This window comes from Podarcis gaigeae (assembly GCF_964106915.1).
Source record: "Podarcis gaigeae genome assembly, chromosome: 15".
Classification (NCBI taxonomy): Eukaryota; Metazoa; Chordata; class Lepidosauria; order Squamata; family Lacertidae; genus Podarcis; species Podarcis gaigeae.
In genome coordinates this window covers 21,320,649-21,342,757 of record NC_139692.1, presented here as the reverse complement: position 1 = coordinate 21,342,757, position 22,109 = coordinate 21,320,649, and the positions used below count along the sequence as shown (strand labels likewise).

Sequence of the window (22,109 nt, the reverse complement as noted above, 5' to 3'; positions counted from 1 at the left end):
CCATTTTAAAATGTGATGCCCAGAACTGAGCACAAGATGTTCTTGAACTACAACTCCCACCATCCTCTTCCACTGGGCATGCTAGCCAGGAATAATGGGAGTTATAGTTCAGTGTCTTCTAGTCACCTTAGCCTGAGAGAGGCAGCCAGGAACAGCCTTTGTGATTCAGACGCATTGCCAGCAAGTGCAGTTGCGGGGAAAAATACATGCAGAGCAAAATAGCTCTGAATGACTCAGGCAAGTGAGTCTAGGCCACACGCCGACAGGATTAATAAAATCCCATGGATTCATTAGCCAGTTTGACCTGGGGGGCCGGGAAATAATTGCCCTAGACGTGACAATTGGTCAGGCCACGAGCAGGGCAGTCGTTGAGTCACTCCCCAAAGAAAATGGTAGTGGAGAGTCAGTCCCAACAATCATCCCGCTGGAATGGAGGCATTACATAAGACTTGCTAGTAACTATAACCTTTATTGTTTGGATTAAATAGAGCAAAGTGGAGTTTGAGATGCTTGAATAAGAGCAAGCACAGCATCCAGAATCCCTCACAGAGGGAGATGGCCGCAGCAGTTTGTGCACCAGATACTTCCAAGGTTAGACTACTGCAATGCGCTCTGTGTGGGGCTTCCCTTGTGCTCGACCCACCAGTTCCAACTGCCTGGACCAATGGTCGGGGACGAAGGGAGCTGTCCAAAGGCGCTGGCAGGTGCTAGGCTTTGAAAGGGCTGTGATCAGGTTGTGCTGGGTGTCAGGGAGAGTTCAGGTTTCAGCAGAAGCTGCTGGAACAAGGAAGCAAGAAGAGCAAGTGTAGCTTTTTCTGGGCAGCCTAAAAGCCAGCAGGCAACCGGATCTGCCTGCAAGGCTCAGCTGAGCACAGCGTGGGAAGATGGTCTCGCGAGGTAGAGAGCAGAAGTGGAAAACAGGGCTGTCGGAGGACTGTTATTAGCAAACCTGGAGATTTAATCTTAGGCAGCACTCTAGGAAAAGCAACAGCCCAGCATTGCGTTTCCTAGAAGTGACACCAGGGGTCGTGCTTCTGCATGAGCAAAGCAGTCTGGTTGGCCCTGGGAGGTAGTGGCGGCACAACGAAACCTGCAGTGCGTACCTCGCGATTGCACATGACGGGTCCAGAGCGGGCAGCTGCGGGTCACCCTGGGCGATGAGGCGCTTGGGAAGAGGCTAAGGCAGACGGGCATGAGGACTAGGGCTGCCAGGGAAACTTACCTGAAGGCGTCTGCAGGTGTGCTGCAAGTGTAGAGGTTCATGAAAGAACATGCCGTTCCCAGGGAGCTGTGTTTTGGAGGCAGTTCCCTTGGCAAATGGCCACGCTTTTATTATTTCCTGAGATAGGAACGGTTGTGCCTTGAATAGCTGGGTGGCAGGCAGAAATCCCACAGGTGAAGCCCCCCCCCCCCCCGCCATCTTCATGCCGTCATAGTATGTGGCCAGCCTGGCAAAAAAGTGGACTCATCTAGTATCTTATTATCTAATTTCTTTCTGCAGGGCCTGTAAGACAGAGTTGTTCTGCCTGGCCTTTGGCTTAGAATCAGTTTGACTCCCTCCCCCTCTTTCTTTATTTTTTCCTTTCTCCTCCTGTGACGAGGCTGCATTTTAATGTTTTAATGTTGTATTTTAATCTTGTTTTTAAGTTATATTTCAATCAACTTGTTTTTATTATTGGTTGTTAGCCGCCCTGAGCCCGGTCTTGGCTGGGGAGGGTGGGGTATAAATAATTTTATTATTATTATTATTATCATCATCTACACCGGTGGTTTTTTTAGACGTGGGTTCTTGGGTGTTGCTGGATTACAAAACCCATCATCTCCAGCCAGCTTTGCTAGTGGTGCAGGATGATGGGAGTTATAGTCCAACAACATTTGGGCACCCAGGGTTGAAGAACACTGGTCTACACCGGCTGGCAGGGGCTCTCCAGAATTTCAGATGGGGGACATTCCCAAACCCATCTGGAGATGTCATTAGGGACTGAATTGTGCAAGCTGTACTTTTTCCCTGTTGAGGTTTCTAAGGGATGGGAGAATTCCTCATAGAATTGCCCCACTAATTCAGCTGTGTTAAAGGCACAACAGTGCCAGTGTGGCGTAATGGTTAGAGTGTTGGACTACGACCTGGGAGTGCTGGGTTCGAATCCCCACTCAGCCATGAAGCCCACTGGGTGACCATCTCTTAGTCTAACCTACCTCACAGGGTTGTTGTGGGGAGTAAATGGGGAGGAGGAAAACCATATACACCACCTTGAGATCCTTGGAAGATAAAGGTTGTACACAGAGAGAGAGAGAGCACTCTGAAGATCTGGGCCAGACAACTCTGTATTATCTGAGATAGAGCACAGAACTACAGTTCCCAGCCCCCTTAACAAACTACAGCACCCAGGATTCTTTGAGAGAAAGTCATTTGATTTAAATGTTCATTGAATGTGCTTTAAATGTATAATGGTGTGCAGTGCTTGCTGCTGCTTTTTTTAAGAAAAAAGGGTGCCCCTACTATGTGCCCTTGGGTATCACCCAGTAAAAAAAAACCAGCTGATGGTGTTGATCTGCCAGAAATTCTAGTTTAAAAGAGAGCTCCTCCGTGATTTGATCGTATTGCTGTTCTGTTGCAAAGATAGTCTTGGTCAGAAGAGGGCGCCGGTGGCCTTTATGTATGGCTGCAGGGTTTGCAAATGTAAACACACCTTGACAAAGGAATCAAGGGTTGAGTTTCAGTTTATGCCACCTGCTGTTCCTGTTTTGGAGCTGGCTCCTTGGTGTTCTGACTCTGCAACACCTGCCTTCGGGGCTGGTTGATTCCCACCCACTGCCCCGTTTGATGTCATTTTAGTTTCCCACGGACACCTATGTGGTTGCATTTTTTGAATCTGTACACACACACACACACACACACACAGAGAGAGAGAGAGAGAGAGAGAGAGCGCATTACTAATTCCTTAAAAAAAATTACAGTGGTACCTCGGGTTACATACGCTTCAGGTTACATACGCTTCAGGTTACAGACTCCGCTAACCCAGAAATAGTACCTCGGGTTAAAAACTTTGCTTCAGGATGAGAACAGAAAGCGTGCTCTGGCTGCGCGGCAGCAGCGGGAGGCCCCATTAGCTAAAGTGGTGCTTCAGGTTCAGAGCAGTTTCAGGTTAAGAACGGACCTCCAAAACAAATTAAGTACTTAACCTGAGGTACCACTTTGTTTAATTTATTAACAATATTAGAATGAGTTGAAAGAAAAGGAAAGAAAAAGATAGAGGAAAACAACAATAACAACATGACAGTAGAATATACCAGTAATTAAGATTAAAGAACTATATACAGTGGCACCTCAGGTTACAGACGCTTCAGGTTACAGACTCCGCTAACCCAGAAATAGTACCTCGGGTTAAGAACTTTGCTTCAGGATGAGAACAGAAATCATGTGGTGGCAGCCGGAGGCCCCATTAGCTAAAGTGGTGCTTCAGGTTAAGAACAGTTTCAGGTTAAGAACAGACCTCTAGAACAAATTAAGTTCTTAACCCGAGGTACCACTGTAAAACATATGTAGATGGATGAACTTGTTTCCCTCAAATATACACTGATTCATGGGTCGCTATGGTTTCAGTAAATGTGTTGCAAATATCATTAAATTTATCCATACATAATCTTCGTCTGGAAACGATCCGTTCAAGGGTTGCAAGAGTTGCCATGTCATCTATCCATTGATCAAAAGCAGTCGTATTTTTGTCCTTCCAATGTATCAATATCAATCTTTTGTAGGTGTAAGGGCACGTTGGCCAATAATCAATCTCCATATATTAGGTATATAATTAAAGATAATGTTATCTTCTGACATTCCCCCGTAATATGTGAAAACAACAGCTCAAGTTCCTCAAAACACATTTCAAACCAGCATTAAAGCACAGTTTGTCCTGACAGCAGTGCAGTGGCCAACATCTTCTGCACCTTATTTTTCAAAAAAGCATTTCTCATGAAGGTCTTAGCCTGCCAGTGGAAGGATATTATTATTATTTATTGAATTTATATACCGCCCTATACCCGGAGGGCAAAGAGGGAGCCAGTCTAGCGTTTCTTGGGAGGGACTTCCATGATCTGGGGGCAGTCGCAGAAAAGGCTCTCTCATGTCACACCAACCATGTTTCTGGTGTTGATGTGACCGAGAGAAGGCGATCAGTGTAAATGAAAACATGAGACTTACGGTTTTGTTACATGTGATTTTATTTTGGAGTTGTCTGTTTATTTTGGAGTTGTTTGTTGTAGAGAAGGTATATTATGTGAATAAAATAATAAAGGATGGGGGGGGAGAAGACGTTCACCTGAGGATCTTCATACCTGGGCAGGTTCATATAGGGAGAGAGACGCTCTTTCAGGAAACCTGGGCCCAACCCTGATAATAGTAGTGGGCCATACTTAGCTTAACGGCTGCCATCGTGTCCCCCTTTTTTTCCAGCCAATGCCACCAGCACCGCCCCCAGTGCCCCATCCCGCAGGATGTCCCAGCTGTCTTCCACCTTGAAACGCTATGTCGACGCTCCCCGCTACTCGGACACCTCGTCGTACAGCAAGGCCTCCACCAGCTATGGGAACTATTCTTCCTACTCCTCCAACCTGTCCTCCTCCTACCCAGACAAGGAGAAGATCGGCCTCAAGCCCACCGCGCCCTCCAGCTACCTCCGGACATCGGGCACCACCACGTCCTCCTCCTCCTTGACCTACGACAAGCGGCTGCTCCAACGCCCGGACTCCAGCACCAGGCTCAGCCCCAGTTATGGACGGATCCCGGTGAGAACCCCGGGCAGCGGGGGGCTGAGCGGAGGGGCCCCCAGCTACTCCTATGGCAACAGCCCTTCCACCAGCTACGGCGCCACGCTGGGCCGCAAGAAATCCAGCAGCCACTCGGACTTGGCGCGAGACATCACCTCCATGCACCTGTCGGACTCATACCGCGCCGACCCGCCCCCTGCCCGTGCCTCGTACATTGCCCGCAGCCGCCAGGACCTGTGCCCGCTGCAGGGGTACTACCAGTCGGATTACGTCAAGGACTACCTGGAGTCCAGCAGGCGCAAAGGGGGGCGGTCCCCAGGCTCCGGCCTCCACGGCTCCACCCCAGAGGTCATCACGCCCACCCTGCGCCCCACCAGCTGCTCCTCGACTCAACCATGGGAGCGGACAGACAGTCGGACGGACATCTTGGCCAAGGAGGCCCAGGTAGGGCTCTGCTCTGGCTTCAGGGATGGAAGTGGGGCAGGAGGCCTTGCATTGTGGTGCCGGGGGAAAGGGAGTTGGCGTTTTTGCTGCGTGTGTCGCAGGGCACAGCCCCAGCCAGAACAAGGCCTGTGAAAGGGGTTAGTTAGGAAGATAGGAAGCGGCCTCGTTCTGAGCCAGGCCATTGGTCCTTTTTAGCTCAGTGCAGTCGTACCTTGGTTCTCGAACATAATCTGTTCCGGAAGTCCGTCCGACTCCCGAAAATGTTCAAAAACCAAGGCACAGTTTCCAATTGGCTGCAGGAGCTTCCTGCACTCAATCGAAAGCCACGTCGGACGTTCGGCTTCTGAAAAACATTTGCAAACCGGAACACGCACTTCTGGGTTTGCGGCGTTCAGGAGCCAAAACGTCACAAGGCGTTTGAGAACCAAGGTACGACTGTATTGTGTCTACATGGGGGGGACCGGGACGTATAGTCCACACTTCTGCTCACCCTGTGCCTAGAAAGCGCGGGTCTGAGCAGTTTTCCACGGTGCTTTCTAGGCACGGGTTTGAGCAATTTTGCCTTCCCCTGCCTTTCTCCTCTGGCAAACCTTCTCTTTAGTGCTAAATGAGAACTGTGCGGGTTAATTCTGTGCCCAGAACAGCTGCCTACCAGCTTCATCTGGTATGCTGGCTGAGACCCTGCCTGCCTGCCCACTGTCTCACCAGGGTGGCAAACGCTCCGGTTATTTATCCCGCTTGGACTACTGCAGTGTGCTCTGCGTGGGTCTACCTTTGAAAGTGACTCAGAAACTTAATCCAGAATGTGGCTGCCAGACTAGTGACTGGGAGTGTCCGCCAGGACCATATAACACCGGTCCTAAAGGATCTTCACTGGCTCCCAGTACATTTCCAAACACAATTCAAAGTGCTGGTGCCGAGCTTTAAAACCTTAAGCTGCTTCAGCCCAGATAACTGAGGGAGCATCTGCACCACCATCATTCAGCCTGGACAGTGAGATCAAGCTCCAAGGACCATCTGGAAGTTCACTACCTGGGAGAAATTACAGGGAACCAGGCAGTGGGCCTTCTCGGTAGTAGTGCCCGCCTTGTGGAACACTCTCCCATCAGATGTCAAAGAAATAAACAATTATATGGCCTTCCGTAGATATCTGAAGGCAGGAAGTTTTTAATGTCTGGTGTAGTGTGCGTTTTTTTGTATTCTGTTGGAAGCCTCACAGAGCAGTTGGGGCAACCCAGTCAGATGGGCCGTGTATAAGTAATAAATAATAATAATAATAATAATAATAATAATAATAATAATAATAATTACTATTACTATTACTATTACTATTACTATTATTAACAGCAATCCACTTAAAACCCAGCTGCTGTTTGTTCTGATTCTGCACTAGAGATTGGGTTCCCAGGGGAAAGCTTGCAGAGAAACGGATGTGTGGATTAGCCCTGGGTGGCTGGGGGGTCTCTGGGATTTCAGTCAGGGGACATTCTCAGCTCTGCCTGGAGTGCCACAGATTGAAGTTGGGCCCCTCTTCCTGCACAGCAGATGATCTATGACTGAGCTACAGCCTTTCTCCAATAGGGAAACCTCCAGTTTGAAAAATGCATGTACCACCAGGGCTTAAAGAACACAAATAGCCATTTAATTGATCCACTGGTAAGATATTTCATTAAAAACAAACTTAAAAACCTCCTTTTCAGTAGGCTAAAAAGATGCCCTGATTCATCAAGCTGTGGGCTTTAAAATAATTACTATTCTACAGCTCCTCTTCAAACTGCAGGTGGCTAGTGACATCTTAGAAGAAGCATTCCCTCTGGGATGAGAATGCTGCTCCCGAGGCAGGTGTGTGGGAACCACAACTCCCATCAGCCCCTGCTGGCATGGCCAGCAGCCAGGGATGATGGGAGCTGTAGTTTAGCAACCTCTAGAGGGCAGAAGGCTTCCCCACACCTGTTCTAAAGGCATCCTCTAGCCCTTAAGGTGTAGTTATTGGACTCCAGCTCTCGTTATTCCTGATTGTTGGCTGTGCTGACTGGGGCTGATGGGAGTTGGGAGCCCAGCAATCTCCAGAGGGCACTAGGTTGGGGAAAGCTGTTAACTCTCGGAACTTAAGGACATCCCCAAGAAGCTGAATGTTGGAAGGTTCAGGACAGGCAAAAGCAAGTGACTTCTTCACGCAGCACATAGCTAAACCTAGACGGCTTTAAAAGAGGATGAGACAAATTCATGGAGAAGAGGGTTATCGATGGCTAGTAGCCACGATGACTACGCTCTGCCTTTGCAGTCGGAGGCAGTAATGTTTCTGAACGCCAGTTGTTGGAAAACGCAGGAGAGGGAGAGGATTCTTGTGTTCAGGTTCTGTTTGAGGGCTTCGCAAGGACAACTCTGGCTGATCGCTGTGAAAAAAGGATGCTGCACTGGATCGGCCTCTGGCCTGATCCAGCAGGACTTTTCTTAAGTTCTTAAGTTCATAAGTTGATGGCGCTTTGCTGTGTGGCACAGCAGATTCAACCAATCGCCTAAGGTTCCTTTAATCTGGTGCCCCATCCTTCAGTGCATCCCGTGTTGCTCTTCCAAATTCAGCACCAGTTTGCTCCGTTTTGCAGGCTTAGGTTTGCTTTAACGGTTGCTGGATTTGCTTTGCTTTTCGGGCACAGAAGTTGCCCCGCGGCTTCAGCGAGTAAACGCACCAAGCAGGAGTTTTTGTCAAGTGGAGGAGATCTGGTTCTTTTTGTTTGCTTTCCTTTCCAGGCTGTCTGTGTGTGGAATAACAGGTTTCGCTGGCTGTGTGATATTTTTCTGCAGGGAAGGGATGGAGGTTAGTTCCAGGTACCCATAGCCCTGTTCCCCTACTTCAGAATTATTGCTGGGGAGGGTGGGGGGGCATGCAGGTTTTGGTCATTTTGAAACTCACTCAGAGCACTAGGCTTATGTTCAGCTCTGGGCTTATGTTCATAAATCTTGGCTTATGTTCAGCTCTGGGTCCATGTTGGCCCCAACTTCCCATGCGCTTCTGGGTCTTTTCTGCACCTGGGAGGCCACCGGGAAATGTGGTCATGTCACGGCGACCTGGTTTTGTCATGCAAGGGTCAGGTCAAACGTGGCCAAACGTGAGTCACTTGTTCCCACAACCAGCCTTTGCCCCAGGCTCTCTGTGTTCCTGTATCAGGAATACCTGAGCAGCCGCAGTGCAAAATATTTCTGCAAAGAGCAGTGTCGGTCACCGATGTGCCCTCATGTTTAGGGATGCAGGGCCAAGGAGAAACCAACAACTGTCTGGAGCGAATGGAAAGTTCTGCCGGGCATGGATTTAACTCTCTCTGGTTTCTCCTTTCAAAACGGCAGGCTTAAGCAAAGGCTGTTCAGGTTTGGTTCTTGTAATGCGACATATTATTGAGAGCCATATTATTATATTGAGAGCCAGTGTGGTGTAGTGGTTAAGAGCAGTCAACTCATAATCTGGTGAACCAGGTTCAGGTCTCCGCTCCTCCACATGCAGCTTCTGGGTGACCTTTTTTTAAAAAATAATAATAATTTTTATTCATTTTCCAAACAAATTTTATACAGTCAACAAATTATTTTACACTCATTCTTCAATTTTTTGACTTCCCTCAGTTTCTCTGTCAATCTTTCGTAAAATTTCTATTTGTTAACGCATTTCTAAACATAATGTTGCCTTTCCGAACTCCTTTTCCTCTTACTCTCTTTTTTGCAGTATTTCTTACTATCTCACAGAGTCTCTTCAAAACCAACAAGCGTTGTCTGTACATCACATATATTTTTCAGATATTCTGTAAATTTCCCCCAGTCCTCGATAAACTTTTGGTCTTTCTGATATCGAATCTTCCCAGTCAATTTGCCCAATTCTGCATATTCAGTCAATTTCCTTCTCCATTCTTCCACTGTTGGAATTTCTTCCTGTTTCCATCTTTGGGCCAGAGGTATCCTTGCGGCAGTCACTGCATATTGAAACAGTTTACAGTCTCTCTTATTAATTTCTTTTCCTACCATTCCTAATAGAAAGGCCTCTGGTTTTTTAACAAACGTATATTTCAACATCTTTTTCAATTCATTGTATATCCTTTCCCAGAAGTCTTTCACCCTTTTACACTTCCACCACATATGATAGAAGTACCTTCTTTTTCTTTACATTTCCAACACTTATTGCATGTTTTATACATTTTAGCCAGTTTAACTGGCGTTATATACCATCTGTAAACCATTTTCATTACATTTTCTTTCAATGCCGTACATGCCGTGAATTTTAACCTTTCATTCCATAATTTCATCCAATCATCATACTGTATATTATAACCAAAATCTCTTGCCCAATGTATCATTACTGCTTTTACCTCTTCATCTTTTGTATGCCACTCCAGCAACATTTTATACATTTTAGACAGATTTTTACACTCATTATTCAATACCTCCACTTGGAATTTTGATTCTTTGCCTTCATACCCACACATTTTACAATCTTTTTTAAACATTTCATTGATCTGAAAATAATGTAACCAGTCATAAACAAATTCTTTCACCTCTTCATAAGTTTTCATTTTCCATCTCCCCCCCCTCTTATTACCAATTCTCCATATGTTATCCACCTCCCCCTCATATTGATTTTTTTCACACTCATCACTTCTAATGGTGAAATCCAGTGGGGGAGTCTAGGTTCCAACAAAATTTTATACCTCTCCCACACCTCTATCAGTGATCTTCAGAAGATGTAGTTTTCGAAACCTTTGTGAATTTCTTTCTTCTCATACCATAGATAAGCATGCCAACCAAGTCTGTTATCAAATCCTTCTAAATCTAACAGCTCTCTATTCTCTAATTTAATCCATTCCTTTATCCAACAGAGGCATGATGCTTTGTAGTATAATTTCAGATCTGGCAGGGCAAAGCCACCTCTTTCTTTCGCATCTGTTAGTAACTTAAAGTGAATCCTTGGCTTCTTACCCTGACAGTTATATCTTGAAATTATTTTTTGCCATTCTTTAAAAATTGATGCCCCCTTGATTATCAACAGTGATTGGAAAAGGAATAACATCTTTGGTAGCACACTCATTTTTATCGTGGATATTCTCCCCCAAAAGGACAGTTTCAATCTTCCCCACACCTCCAAATCCCATTTTATTTGATTCCACATAGGTAAATAGTTGTTTTGAAACAAATCAATGTTCTTGGGGGTTAACCATATTCCTAAATACTTCACTTTGTTCACCACTTCTATCTCTGTCCCTTGTTGTATTTCCTCAATTAATTCTTGATTCATGTTTTTAGCAATAATTTTCATCTTTTTTTTGTTGAGATAGAATCCTGCAGCTCGACCAAATTGCTCTATTTCTTCTAAGATTCTTTTAATGCTTTCCACTGGTTCTTCTACCGTCATTACCAAGTCATCTGGGCTAGTCACACTTCTCTGAAGTCTCTCAGCCCCACTCACCTCACAGGGTGTTTGTTGTGGGGGAGGAAGGGAAAGGAGATTGTTAGCCACTTTGAGACTCCTTAAGGGGAGTGAAAGGCGGGGTATCAAGTCCAAAATTCTCTCTCTCTATCATATAATGTGCATTGGCCAGAATGTTCATTTGCATGACAAATGCCTTTACTTCACACTTCTTATTCACGTTGACAGGCAGGACTTTCTCAGAAGTCAAAGTAGGTGAGCTCCAAGCTGTGCTAGAAACTCAGATATATAAGCTAGGCACCAAATGGCTGCTTAAAAAGAGGTTTACAGTCACCAGAACGGAACACCTAGTTGCTATTGTGGGGGCAGACGGCTCAAAAGTCGAATTTTTTCAGTATAACTTTTTGGTTCCTGAAATTCATTTTGATTGTGCAGATAAAATGTAATAGGTAGAATTCTACAGGATGTGCTGCTGGTGCATGCAAAAAAAGGTCAAGATCCATCCAAGGATCTCCAGACATGCGCTTACAGATGGTGGAGACGTCAGACGCCATCCTGGCACCTGGGCATCTTCACTTGGTCGCAAGTGGCCGATAGCCAGGTGCAAAATGCAGCTGACAAATTTCAAACGCTGGTTCCAAGGTAAAACAAGCTTCCCGTGTGAGGATGGAGAACCTGCGGCTCTTGCTGGATTACAGCTGCCATCTTGCTGGTTGTGGCTGCTGGGAGCAAATGAAACATAGGAATCTGCCGCGAGATAATCTCGTTCAGCATGGTTTGGATTACTATGACTTGGTGTGATTCTCCAGACTTTCAGACATGGTGTCTTCCCTCTTAACTGGAGGTGCCATCGGGGATTGAACTAGCAGCCTGCATTGCCATTCCTGCCCAACACGCAGACTAATCTCTGTTGCAGGAATGTTAAAGTGCAGTTTTTATTTTAGTTATTGGGTTTATATACCGACCTATACCCAGAGGTCTCAGGGCAGTTGACAGAAAAGATCACAATATATAAAATCAAAACAATAACAATAACCCAGTAACAACAACACCACCCCTCAAAAAGAGCCACATTTTAAAAGGGTAAAAGGCCTGGTTAAAAATGAACGTTTTTGCCTGGTGCCTAAAGGTGTATAGTGAAGGCGCCAGGCAAACTTCCCTGGGAAGAGCATTCCACAGACGGAGAGCCACCTCAGAGTATTATTTTGCCTCATTCCTCCTGTCCTACAGTGACTTGCCCCATGAAAGCTAAATACAGTGGTACCTCAGGTTAAGTACTTAATTTGTTCCGGACGTCTGTTCTTAACCTGAAACTGTTCTTAACCTGAAGCACCACTTTAGCTAATGGGGCCTCCTGCTGCCGCCATGCCACCAGAGCCCGATTTCTGTTCTGATCCTGAAGCAAAGTTCTTAACCTGAAGCACAATTTCTGGGTTAGCGGAGTCTGAAACTGAAGCGTCTGTAACCTGAAGCGTATGTAACCCGAGGTACCACTGTACTGACCTATACCCAGAGGTCTCAGGGCAGTTCACAGAAAAGATCACAATATATAAAATCGAAACAAGAACAATAACCCAATAACAACTCTCCCCCTCTTCAAAAAGAGACACATTTTAAAAGAGTATAGGATGTCAACCAAAGGCCTGGTTAAAAAGGAACGTTTTTGCCTGGTGCCTAAAGATGTATAATGAAGGCGCCAGGTGAACTTCCCTGGGGAGAGCATACCACAGACGGAGAGTATTATTTTGCTTCATTCCTCCTATCCTACAGTGACTTGCACCGTGAAAGCTAAATAAACGTATCTGTGTGTATCGCACAACACATGCAAACATGAATTCTGGAGCACAATACTCCCAAGGTAGCTAAGTGCAACGAGATACTACAGCGCATGATGATATTGACATAGTTATCGCGGTTAGTTGTTAACTATAAATGGATAATACACCTGTTACGCCTAGGAGGGCAGGTTCTGGGGGTCGCTCCGTTTGTCCCATCTAATGTGTCGCGTGTGAGAGCTTCCTAAAAGCGGAGAGAAAGGTGAGGTGTCCTGCCTAAGAAACAGATCCTGGGGCCCTGCCTCAGATTAGACCCCTCAATGCAAAGATTCTCAGGCCTTCTTGCCCTTGGGACTGAGTCTCCTAGGGAGGACCACTTCCTCCCAGTCCTGGCAACGAACAGGTGATCTGGCAGCAGAGCTCAGAGCCTGTGTAATTAAGTCTCCCTGTCAATCTCTCCCTCCCTGCCTGGCACTAGTCCCCTGAGTTTATGTAACAGGTATAATTGTTTAATGCTCGCTTAAGAACACACACAAACTCTTGCTATGTCAATAGGCCCCCGTGGAGCAGATTAGAGAAGGTTTGGGGTGGGGCCCACCTGCAGGTGTTCCCCAGAGTGTGTCACGGACTGAGACAGCTGTCTCAGCACATGGAGGTGTGTGTGCACATGTGTATATGCACACAGGCGCCTCAAGGGCGTGATTCCCTGGTCCTTCCTCTGCGCATGATAGAGCAATGTGCAATTAGTTCGCCTTTAGGGATGCGACGTGCGCGGGATGTTTGGCGCATGAGCTCACACCCGCAACACACCGTCAGAGCGCTTTTGTGTCGCATTTAAATATTTGTGGCTTCCCACTGAGTCCACAGCCAGCCCTCAGCAGAGGACCCCAAATAGTGACGCCGTAAGGTTCCCAATTTATTTCCCCATCCGTAAGTCTATAAAGTCATTGTCCTTGGATTGGTGTCAGGGACCCCTTTGAAGCAGACCCTCACCAGTTTCAGGCCCACATTTTCAGTTTTGAATGGCATACCCCAGTCGTGCGAGAGTGATGGCTGAGGGTGCTGCTGAACATGCACAGAGTGAATTCCTTTCTCGCCTAAGTAACTGCAGCTGGTCTCCATGTGTTTAAGATTGGAGGGCAGGACTTCCATATCGTGCTTTCGAGAGCCTGTCATGTGCTCACCCCCTTTTCACAAATAAATATTATTGATAGGGAAGGACGATTGAGAAAAATGAGGGGGTCATTTAATCATCATCATCATCATAAATCAGTGGGACAGTGTAGCTAATCTAAGTACAGTGGTACCTTGGGTTATGAACTTAATTCGTTCCGTAGGTCCGTTCTTAACCTGAAACTGCTCTTTAACCTGAGGTACCACTTTAGCTAATGGGGCCTGCCATGCCGCCGCCACACAATTTCTGTTCTCATCCTGGGGCAAAGTTCTTAACCCGAGGTACTAATTCCAGGTTAGTGGAGTCTGTAAGCAAAACCTCCACAAAGAATGTTGTTTCTGTGGTTTGGAATCTCCATGGAGAGATTTAAAAACATATTTCCTAAGCTTGTTTCCTGGTTACGTTTCCAAGTGAAGTAAGACGAGCAAAAGCATTTTGTCGAAGCCTTCATCCTTCTATTTGTGCGATGCAGTTTTGTGTGCGAAAACAAAGCCCCTAAATAATGTTGTTTTCTATGGTTTGGAATCTCTGTGGACGGAGATAGTCTATCAGAGTAATAACTTGTGGAGGGGCATGGCAGCGCATGCCCTTTTTGTGAGCTTTTCAGGGTCATCAGATTGGTCACCGTGGAAAGCAGGATGTTGGGCAAAGATGGATCTTTGCTGCCAACCCTGGCAGATTCAGAGGCACAGCGGTGATGCCCAGATTGGCGTTGGAAAGATGGCTTGGGGCAGTGCTATTTTTCTAGAAAAACCAGGTGCTGGAACTCACCCTTGTTCTCTTATAATGGCAGTGGTGCCCGCCTGAGAGGGCCCAGAACTGAGTTCTGGTGAGTTCCAGCTGAATAAAACACACCATGGCTTGGGAACAGAAAGAGGTTTCTGCTCCTCCTCCTCCTCCTCCTCCATCACCACTGCTTTTGTGATTCAGGATTCAGCTGTGTTTGACTAGCACCCAAAGCTGGCAGCTTAGAGGAAGAAGGAGGATCCTGGCTGGGTGGAAGCAGGAAGAGTTGGCCTGCAAGAGCTCGCTTGCCACGGCTGGCACGCTGGTACATTCAGTGCTCCGCCGCCACCAACTGTTTGTGAACACAGCAGAGATGACATAACCAGGGATGGGCAATGCCAAGGATGCCAGATCCAGCTGGCGTGCCACTCGCTGGGAGCAACAAAGGTGCCCTTCCAGTCTTGCAGCACTTGCTTTTGTCCCTCCTCCATGGCCCAGCCCCTTGTTCCTGTCTCCACAGAGTGACTGAAGGTTGCCATTCTAAAAGGCAGCATAGACACTCATGGGGGGCTGAGGGGATGCCTGCTTCATCGTAAGACAAACCAGAGTTTGCCCTCCAAAACCTGTTTTCTCCAGTGTTGAGGTTATCATACGAGTCAGTGGGCGTATTTCTGAGCACGTGCAGAGTGCCACTCCCTCGCCGCTGGGCAGCAACCAGCTGCCACTTATTTGGGGCGAAGGGTATGTAAGTGAGAGGGCATAACCAGGACCCAAGTGTGTGCTGTGGTTCTGCGCAGACTCAGAAACTGGCATCAAGTAATTGAGAAAACCTCAGTGTTGTAAAAAGCAACTTTCTGGTCCTCAAGATGGAAAATGCACACTTGAAACTGTGTGGGCCAGGCTAGGTGCAATCTCAGAAGCTCTTCAGTACCGCCGGTTTGGGTGGGGAAAGCCACTCAGGACATGCTCAGGGGCTCTGTTGCAATGCAGGTGGATTCAGGGTATACAGAAATGTCTTGAGAGCTAAGCCCTAGGGAACTATTTATTCAGATTAAGCCCTTCAGTAGACAGCGTTGCAAGGAGGGCTTGTTTGTTTGCTTGGCTGGTCACTTCCATAACTCAGGGAAGTTTTCCATGTTTGCAGTAAACTCAGCTAGACTAGAAACGGGTGGCAGAGAGCACTTAACATTCTGGGAGACGCCTGCTTTGCAAAGGTTCACGTGCCCTTGCATGCATGCATGGCCTTCTTGAACTCTCTCACACCACAGCCAGTAACTTTCCACTCCAGCCTGAGCAAAGCAGGTGGGCAGGTGGGCTGCATGGCTTCCCGGCTGGGCACACTGAGCTGGTGGAATCCAGAGGTAGGATGGCAGAGTGGACTGTACCACTTCATGGTAGAGGTGTCAGGCCAGCGGAGAGTACCATTTTCTCAATCCTCCCTCATTTAAAACAAACATAGGTTCCTGCCATCAGAAAACTAGCAGAGCAGGGAATGAACTGGACTAGAACCTCACCCCCCTAATTACATTAGTGTGAGTAGTAGTTGTTTTCTAACTTGCAATCACTTTGTTTTTAAGTGAAAAAGGAACTTCCTCCTCTGCCCCCATTCCATGCACACAGTCTGAAGTGGTACAGTTCTTCTCCCCCCCCCCCCCCATTTTAGGGCTCCACTACTTTGGTGCACAGATTGGGTAAAATGAATGAGGTAGAATAACATTGTTTATGCTAATTAATCACGTAAACGTTTATGCTAATTAATGACGTTTCGCCACAGCAGACCGTGAGACGAATAACGTAGCTTTTGTTTGGTGGGTGAACTCGTGTCGCATGTAACAAAGGCAGGGCAGAACAGGGAGCAATACTTAGAATTATAGAATCGTGAAGGTGGAAGGGGAACCCCAAGAGACAATGTAGTCCAACCCCCCTGCAATGCAGGAATCTTCTTCCATTGTTAGTCCTGCATGGGCAGAGATTGCAGCACTTCTCAAGCAATGTGTATCTGAAGCCTAGAGCTTGTAGCCTCTAGTCCAGAAGCAACCATTGCTCCTGGTTCGGGTGGCCCCTCTAGTTCTGCTAACTTAACGCCTCTCTGCCCACATCCCAATCTGCAGCCATGCCCCTCCCCACCTTTGAAGATGCAGGTATGAAGTAATAGCAAAGGTGAAAGTACCTCTGAGCATGTGCAGAGTGACTTTCCTCTCACTACTGGGGAAAAATGCAACCTGGCCCTCGTCACATAAAATTAAGGAGCAGGTGGTCTTTCCAGGGTGTCAGGACTCTTAAGCCAAACCTGAACCCTGGCAAAATCTCTGTCGCTAACCACCTACCAAATACCAGCGCTGTTCCTCTTCTTCACACCCCATGCCAGCACTCTGAGAACAACCCAAAATTATTATTATTTAATTTGGGGGTGTGTAGGATTTTGAAGCTCACTGCTTATTCCAGCCTTCCTAAACCTAGCGTTTTGGACCACAGCTCACACCAGCCCCAGCCAGCACTGTAACAGTTGGTGGTATGAAATGTCACGGAATATCAGCTGGGAGCTGCAGGAGATGGACCAATTGCAAGCAAAGCAGGATGCCTGCCCTGGAACTTTTGCAGCTGCAAGCAGTACTGAAAGCACAAATAATCACAAAAAGGACCCACAATGTCCTGGGAAGGTGAAACGTTCCCTCCATTGGCTTTTGAATATTACCGTTTCAGTAAATGCCAGTTTGGGGTCTAATCCTCCAAATCGGTCTGTTTTTGCAGACATATCTTCTTTAAGGAGGCAGCTATTCTTTAGGGGGGCAGGCAGTTCCTCTCCCCTCTCCCCTCCCTAAATCCCCCCTCTCTCCTTCACTCAGAAATTCTTGCCTCTTCCTCCCTCTCTATTCCTCCTTCCGCTGGCCTGGCATCAGCTGGCCCTGACCAAACACTGGGCTTGGCTGCTGGGTGGGAGGGGCTGTCGGCCTCCCAGCTAGCATTGCACACGCCTCCTTCACATGGGCACACGGCGCACCATCTGGCTCCGTCTGGGACAGACACCGAGAAGGCCAGCAAAGCAGCTGGGGTGTTCCTGAGGGTCCCTGGGCAAGCGGTTGTTCCTTTCACCCGTGCACAGCCTCAAGACGGAAGCAGACGCAAGAGTATAAGGCAGCGTCGATAACGGGGGATTTTGTCTATCCCGATATCCCTCACTAGGATTGGAGGCAATCCGATACATGTCGTTTGAGAACTGAAAGCGACCCAAGCTAGCAGCGAATATTAGTCATGTTCTCCGGGTTGATTTCCATTGTGGACACGGGATGAATAAGCAAACATGGGCCGTTTCCACTCAACATTTCTGTTCTTGTTGGAATTCTCTGTCATCCCTTCCTACCTATATGCGAGCCTGGCATCCAACGTAAGAATCAGCAGAGCAGAGTCCCAGGTGATAGGAGGAAAACCCAATGCATTCTTCCCTAGCACGATGGGCCTACCAGAACCTTCATGCAAATATAGCCACAGATTTAGAGGCAGATAAGTTGGAGGACGACATGCATTGTCTTGAAGAAGCCTGGTTTTTGAAACATGCTGGGATACATGGGCATTGCAGTCAACCTTCCCTTTTTTTGCGGGAAATCCCCTTATTCCAGCACCATTTCCCGCTGCTATCCCGGATTGTTAGATATCCCGTAGACTGTCCCCAGGACAGGTCAGGCTGCTGATCCCTTATTTTCAAATCTGAAAGTTGACAGCTATGTACATGGAGGACGTGCGGCCCTGCAGATGTTGCTCTGACCACTGGCCATGCTGGCTGGGGGAGTTGGAGTCCAGCTTCCAACAAGTAGAGGGCCACATGTTCCTTCCCCCTGCCCTAATAGATACAGGTTTGTTCAGGGGTAGCATGTCCCATTTTGCCACCTGAGGCAAAACAGGAAATTGCTGCCTTGTGTGTGTACCACCCCTTGCTGCTTCCACCGAAACCACTTCCTAGGGTCGCATGGCTGCAGCTTCTGGGTCTCTGGTGAGATTTCGCAAGGCCTCTGTGCGATCTCGCAGGGCTCTCACAAGATCTCACTGGAACCCGGAAGCCGACACAGCCACATCTCCTCGCTTCCTTGGTGGCAGCAGCAGCCGGGTACCAGCAGAGATGATCCTTGGATTCCACCACATGAGGCAGCTGCCTCAGTCTGCCTCACGAACAGGCCCGGCCCTGGGTTTGTGCCTTTGTGGGACATGAGGTTCAAGAACAGAGGAGCCTTTGGAGGATGCTGTTGTTATAAAAAGGACCCTCTTCCTTCACTTTTCACCCCAGAAGCAGTCACACCCATCTCTACACACATCCTGTAAATTCCTTCTTCATATGGTGCAGACAGTCTTCCCCACCCTGCTGTCCTGCAGGTGTTATTGGACTACAACTCCCATCATCCCCTATCCACTGGCTGTACTACCTGGGTTTTTGTGGGAGATGGAAGTCAGAGCCAGAGAGTGTTCTTCTTAAGCTCTTGCATCATCTCTTTCCAGTATCCTTGGGGGAAAAGGAATAATTTTTAGCCAGTCATGTGCCACATCCGGTGGTTGTAGTAACCTGGCAGTGTGAACGCACTGCAAATCCCATGTGACTGGTGTGACCCCACAGCGCTGTCAGTTTAATGGCACGGAACACAGTCCCAGCCACACACTCCCATAAAACACACACACACACTCTTCGGGAATTTGCATTGCAACTTAACCAATCCATTTCTATAACGGTTCTTATTTTGCTGCCTAACTCTGAAAACCCAAGACCAGCAAATAGCAGCAGGGATCATTAAGCTCCCCTCTCCGTAACCCCAGGGCATGCCTGTATTCAGTTACCAAATAGCTCAACCAAGAAGCATGCAGAGGGCATTTGGACTGGGCTGCCATAACCCCAAGTGACCCAGAAGAATTGCCTTGCAGAGCTACTCCTATATTAAGCCTCCCCAGGGAGGGAGGGAGGCTGGGACTTTGCCATCTTGGGGTGGGGCAGAACGAGAGGCACTTGTCGGCATGAGGCTCCGCAGCTGAAAACAGGACCACTTTTGAAGAGGAGCAAATCTTTCCAGTGTCAGCCTAGGCTTCTTTCTTGCATCTGATCTGAGCTAGGGGGGAATGTTGCCATTTTGCTCTCCAGGCGGGCAGCCTCAGACCCAGGGGCAAGTGGCCCCTGAAAGGTTGCTCAGATGGGAATGTGGCCCTCAGGTTGGAAAAAGTTCCCCACCCCTGTCGAAAAGAGAGCTGGGTTTAACCACATGGCAAGGTCCTTCTTCTTTTGACGAGGTCACCGAGCCCATTGACAGGTCAGGTATAATAATAATACCACTCTGTAGATTTTTTTAGACAACAGTTCCCATCAGCCTTGGAGCTGGGGCTGATGGGAGTTGTAGTCCAAAGCATCCAGGGGGCAGGAAGTGAGGGAAGGCTGGTGTACAGTAGATAACTGAAACAACACTCTTAAAAAAAAATTAGATAAAACCACTGGAAAAGTTAAAACCGACAGCACAAGCAGAAGACTAAAATCAGTAAGCCTGCTGACCATAAAAACGGATACAGTAGATCCAAATGGGGCCCAAATTGAGTTTAAAGGCCTTGGTAAATAAGTAGGGCTTAGCTTGCCACACAGTCTTGTCTCCAAAGCTTTTCTTCAACCCACTATTCCTCTGCTGCACCTCCAAGACCTCATCTCCTCTCATCCCTGCCCTCTTTCTTCTCTGCCACCAAGTACACACACCGCTCAGCCAGTCGGGCCGATGTGTGCAGGGTGTGTTCATCACTTTGGTGACTGGCAAATTTGCCAATTTCACGTTCCAGACTTAAGTTCCAACCTTAAGTTCCGTTCTCCATGTTTCCACATCAGTTTGCAATTTTATTTATTTTTTTAATCCCCATGAAAACTTGCTAGCAGTGCCCATTTCTCCTAACGTACACATGCTGGCGCACTATTTTCGCCTTTTGCACGCATCTGTGCAAAGCAGTGTCTTCTGATAAGAGTGCATTTTTGTACGCCGTTTTCACTAACATAAGCACATTTTATCCTAACATACACATATTTTATTTTATTTTGTATACATTACTTGGCTGGAGAGCAAGCACTGCGAAATTCAGGAAAGTGTGAATTTCTAAGGATGGCTCTGTGTCACTTCACGTATGGTGTCGGAAAGTATGAATTAGATACTCCGCCCTGACTTGCAACATCAAGTGATGACCTGCATATGGGAACAAGATCCATCACAGGTCCTACACCACCGTTTCTACCTCATTTTTGTTCAGGGCCAAACTAGATGTTTGCTGAAGTTGTAGCATGCAGCTACATAACTTGTAGTGTTTTTTCCTTCCTTCCTTCCTTCCTTCCTTCCTTCCTTCCTTCCTTCCTTCCTATTTATTTATTTATTTATTTCATTTAATTTCTGGACTGCCTATGGACCAAAGTCCTCTGGGCAGCTTAGAAAAAACAAAGAAAATAGATGCTGTCAGAGGAATCATGGCTCTGAATGCCAATATCTGGGAATGAGAAGTTGGGAAAGATCTCAGTTCCCCCTTGCAGGATTCCGAGAGGCAAGTGGCTATTATGGGAGCACAGTGCTGGAGTAGGTGGGTCTATACAATATACAATACAATACCATTAAATAATCTTGATGCAAATAACATTAGAATTGCATTCCTGACTGAGAGGGGAGGAGATCCTTGGTTTTTTGCTAACATCCGTCAGTCTCGGGAGACGATGGAGGAGTGCGCCTTTGGGGGTGAGGTCAAGCTGTTAGACAGTTGCAGCGCCTGCTGTGGCTGTAGAGACCGATAAAGGAGAGACATGTTTTGTAGCAGCTGGGGCAGATGAGGGCGTCCGGCTGTGCCGCTGCAGATGCACCATGGCATTTCTTCTCTCTGTCCTCCTCCCAGGCGCCATTTCTCCACCGGTCACTGCTTGTTGTTTGTTGTTGTTTAGTCGTTTAGTTGTGTCCGACTCTTCGTGACCCCATGGACCAGAGCACGCCAGGCACTCCTGTCTTCCACTGCCTCCCACAGTTTGGTCAAACTCATGCTAGTAGCTTCAAGAACACTCTCCAACCATTTCGTCCTCTGTTATCCCCTTCTCCTTGTGCCCTCCATCTTTCCCAACATCAGGGTCTTTTCCAGGGAGTCTTCTCTTCTCATGAGGTGGCCAAAGTATTGGAGCCTCAGCTTCACGATCTCTCCTTACAGTGAGCACTCAGGGCTGATTTCCTTAAGAATGGATGCGTTTGATCTTCTTGCAGTCCATGGGACTCTCAAGAGTCTCCTCCAGCACCATAATTCAAAAGCATCAATTCTTCGGCGATCAGCCTTCTTTATGGTCCAGCTATCACTTCAGATGCACAACTTGACTGCCTGCCTCCAGGCACTGCAGTCGCCTGTAACAGATTCCCACAAGGCAGGGTTGACTGTGCCAGCCTTAATGCCACGTTTGCAAACATCTTTGTAACACAGAGTTGCTCCACCAACGGGCCTGGTGCTCTCCACAGAGCACACCCTTGGGGTATCCTTCCCTCTTGCATGCTGTGGTCACAACCAAGCCAGCGTAGAAGTCGCTGAGACAGGAGTGCGAACATGTTGGGAATGTGGGAACAGAGAACACACAGAAAGGAGACATGTAACTTAGGGAGAAAAAACAGGTTAAGCAAAGCAGCCTTCAGGTTTCTCTTGCCTTTGAATGGCTTCTCAGCCCCTTCACAGGGTAGCTCTCTGACGTTTCCCTGGGGTCTCTCTATCTCTCTGGCCTTTGGGCCAAGCCCCCATTGGGATCCACCAATAGCTCTTCACCTCACCGCCCATGTTTGCAATTCTCCACACGTTGCCT

The 22,109-nt window shown here is 47.5% G+C and overlaps 1 protein-coding gene across 8 annotated transcripts in view; it reads left to right on the top strand.

Moving 5' to 3' along the window:
- Positions 1-22,109, top strand: part of USP2 (ubiquitin specific peptidase 2) — an 81,395-nt gene that overhangs the window by 23,651 nt on the left and 35,635 nt on the right. For all 8 annotated transcript variants that reach the window (XR_014558244.1, XM_083714031.1, XM_083714030.1 and 5 more), the window contains one exon: positions 4,451-5,208. Coding sequence is in view for 7 of the 8 variants with exons in the window: in XM_083714030.1 (XP_083570156.1) it covers positions 4,451-5,208 (758 nt within the window). In the remaining variant the exon portion in view is untranslated. The remainder of the gene's footprint in view (positions 1-4,450; positions 5,209-22,109) is intronic.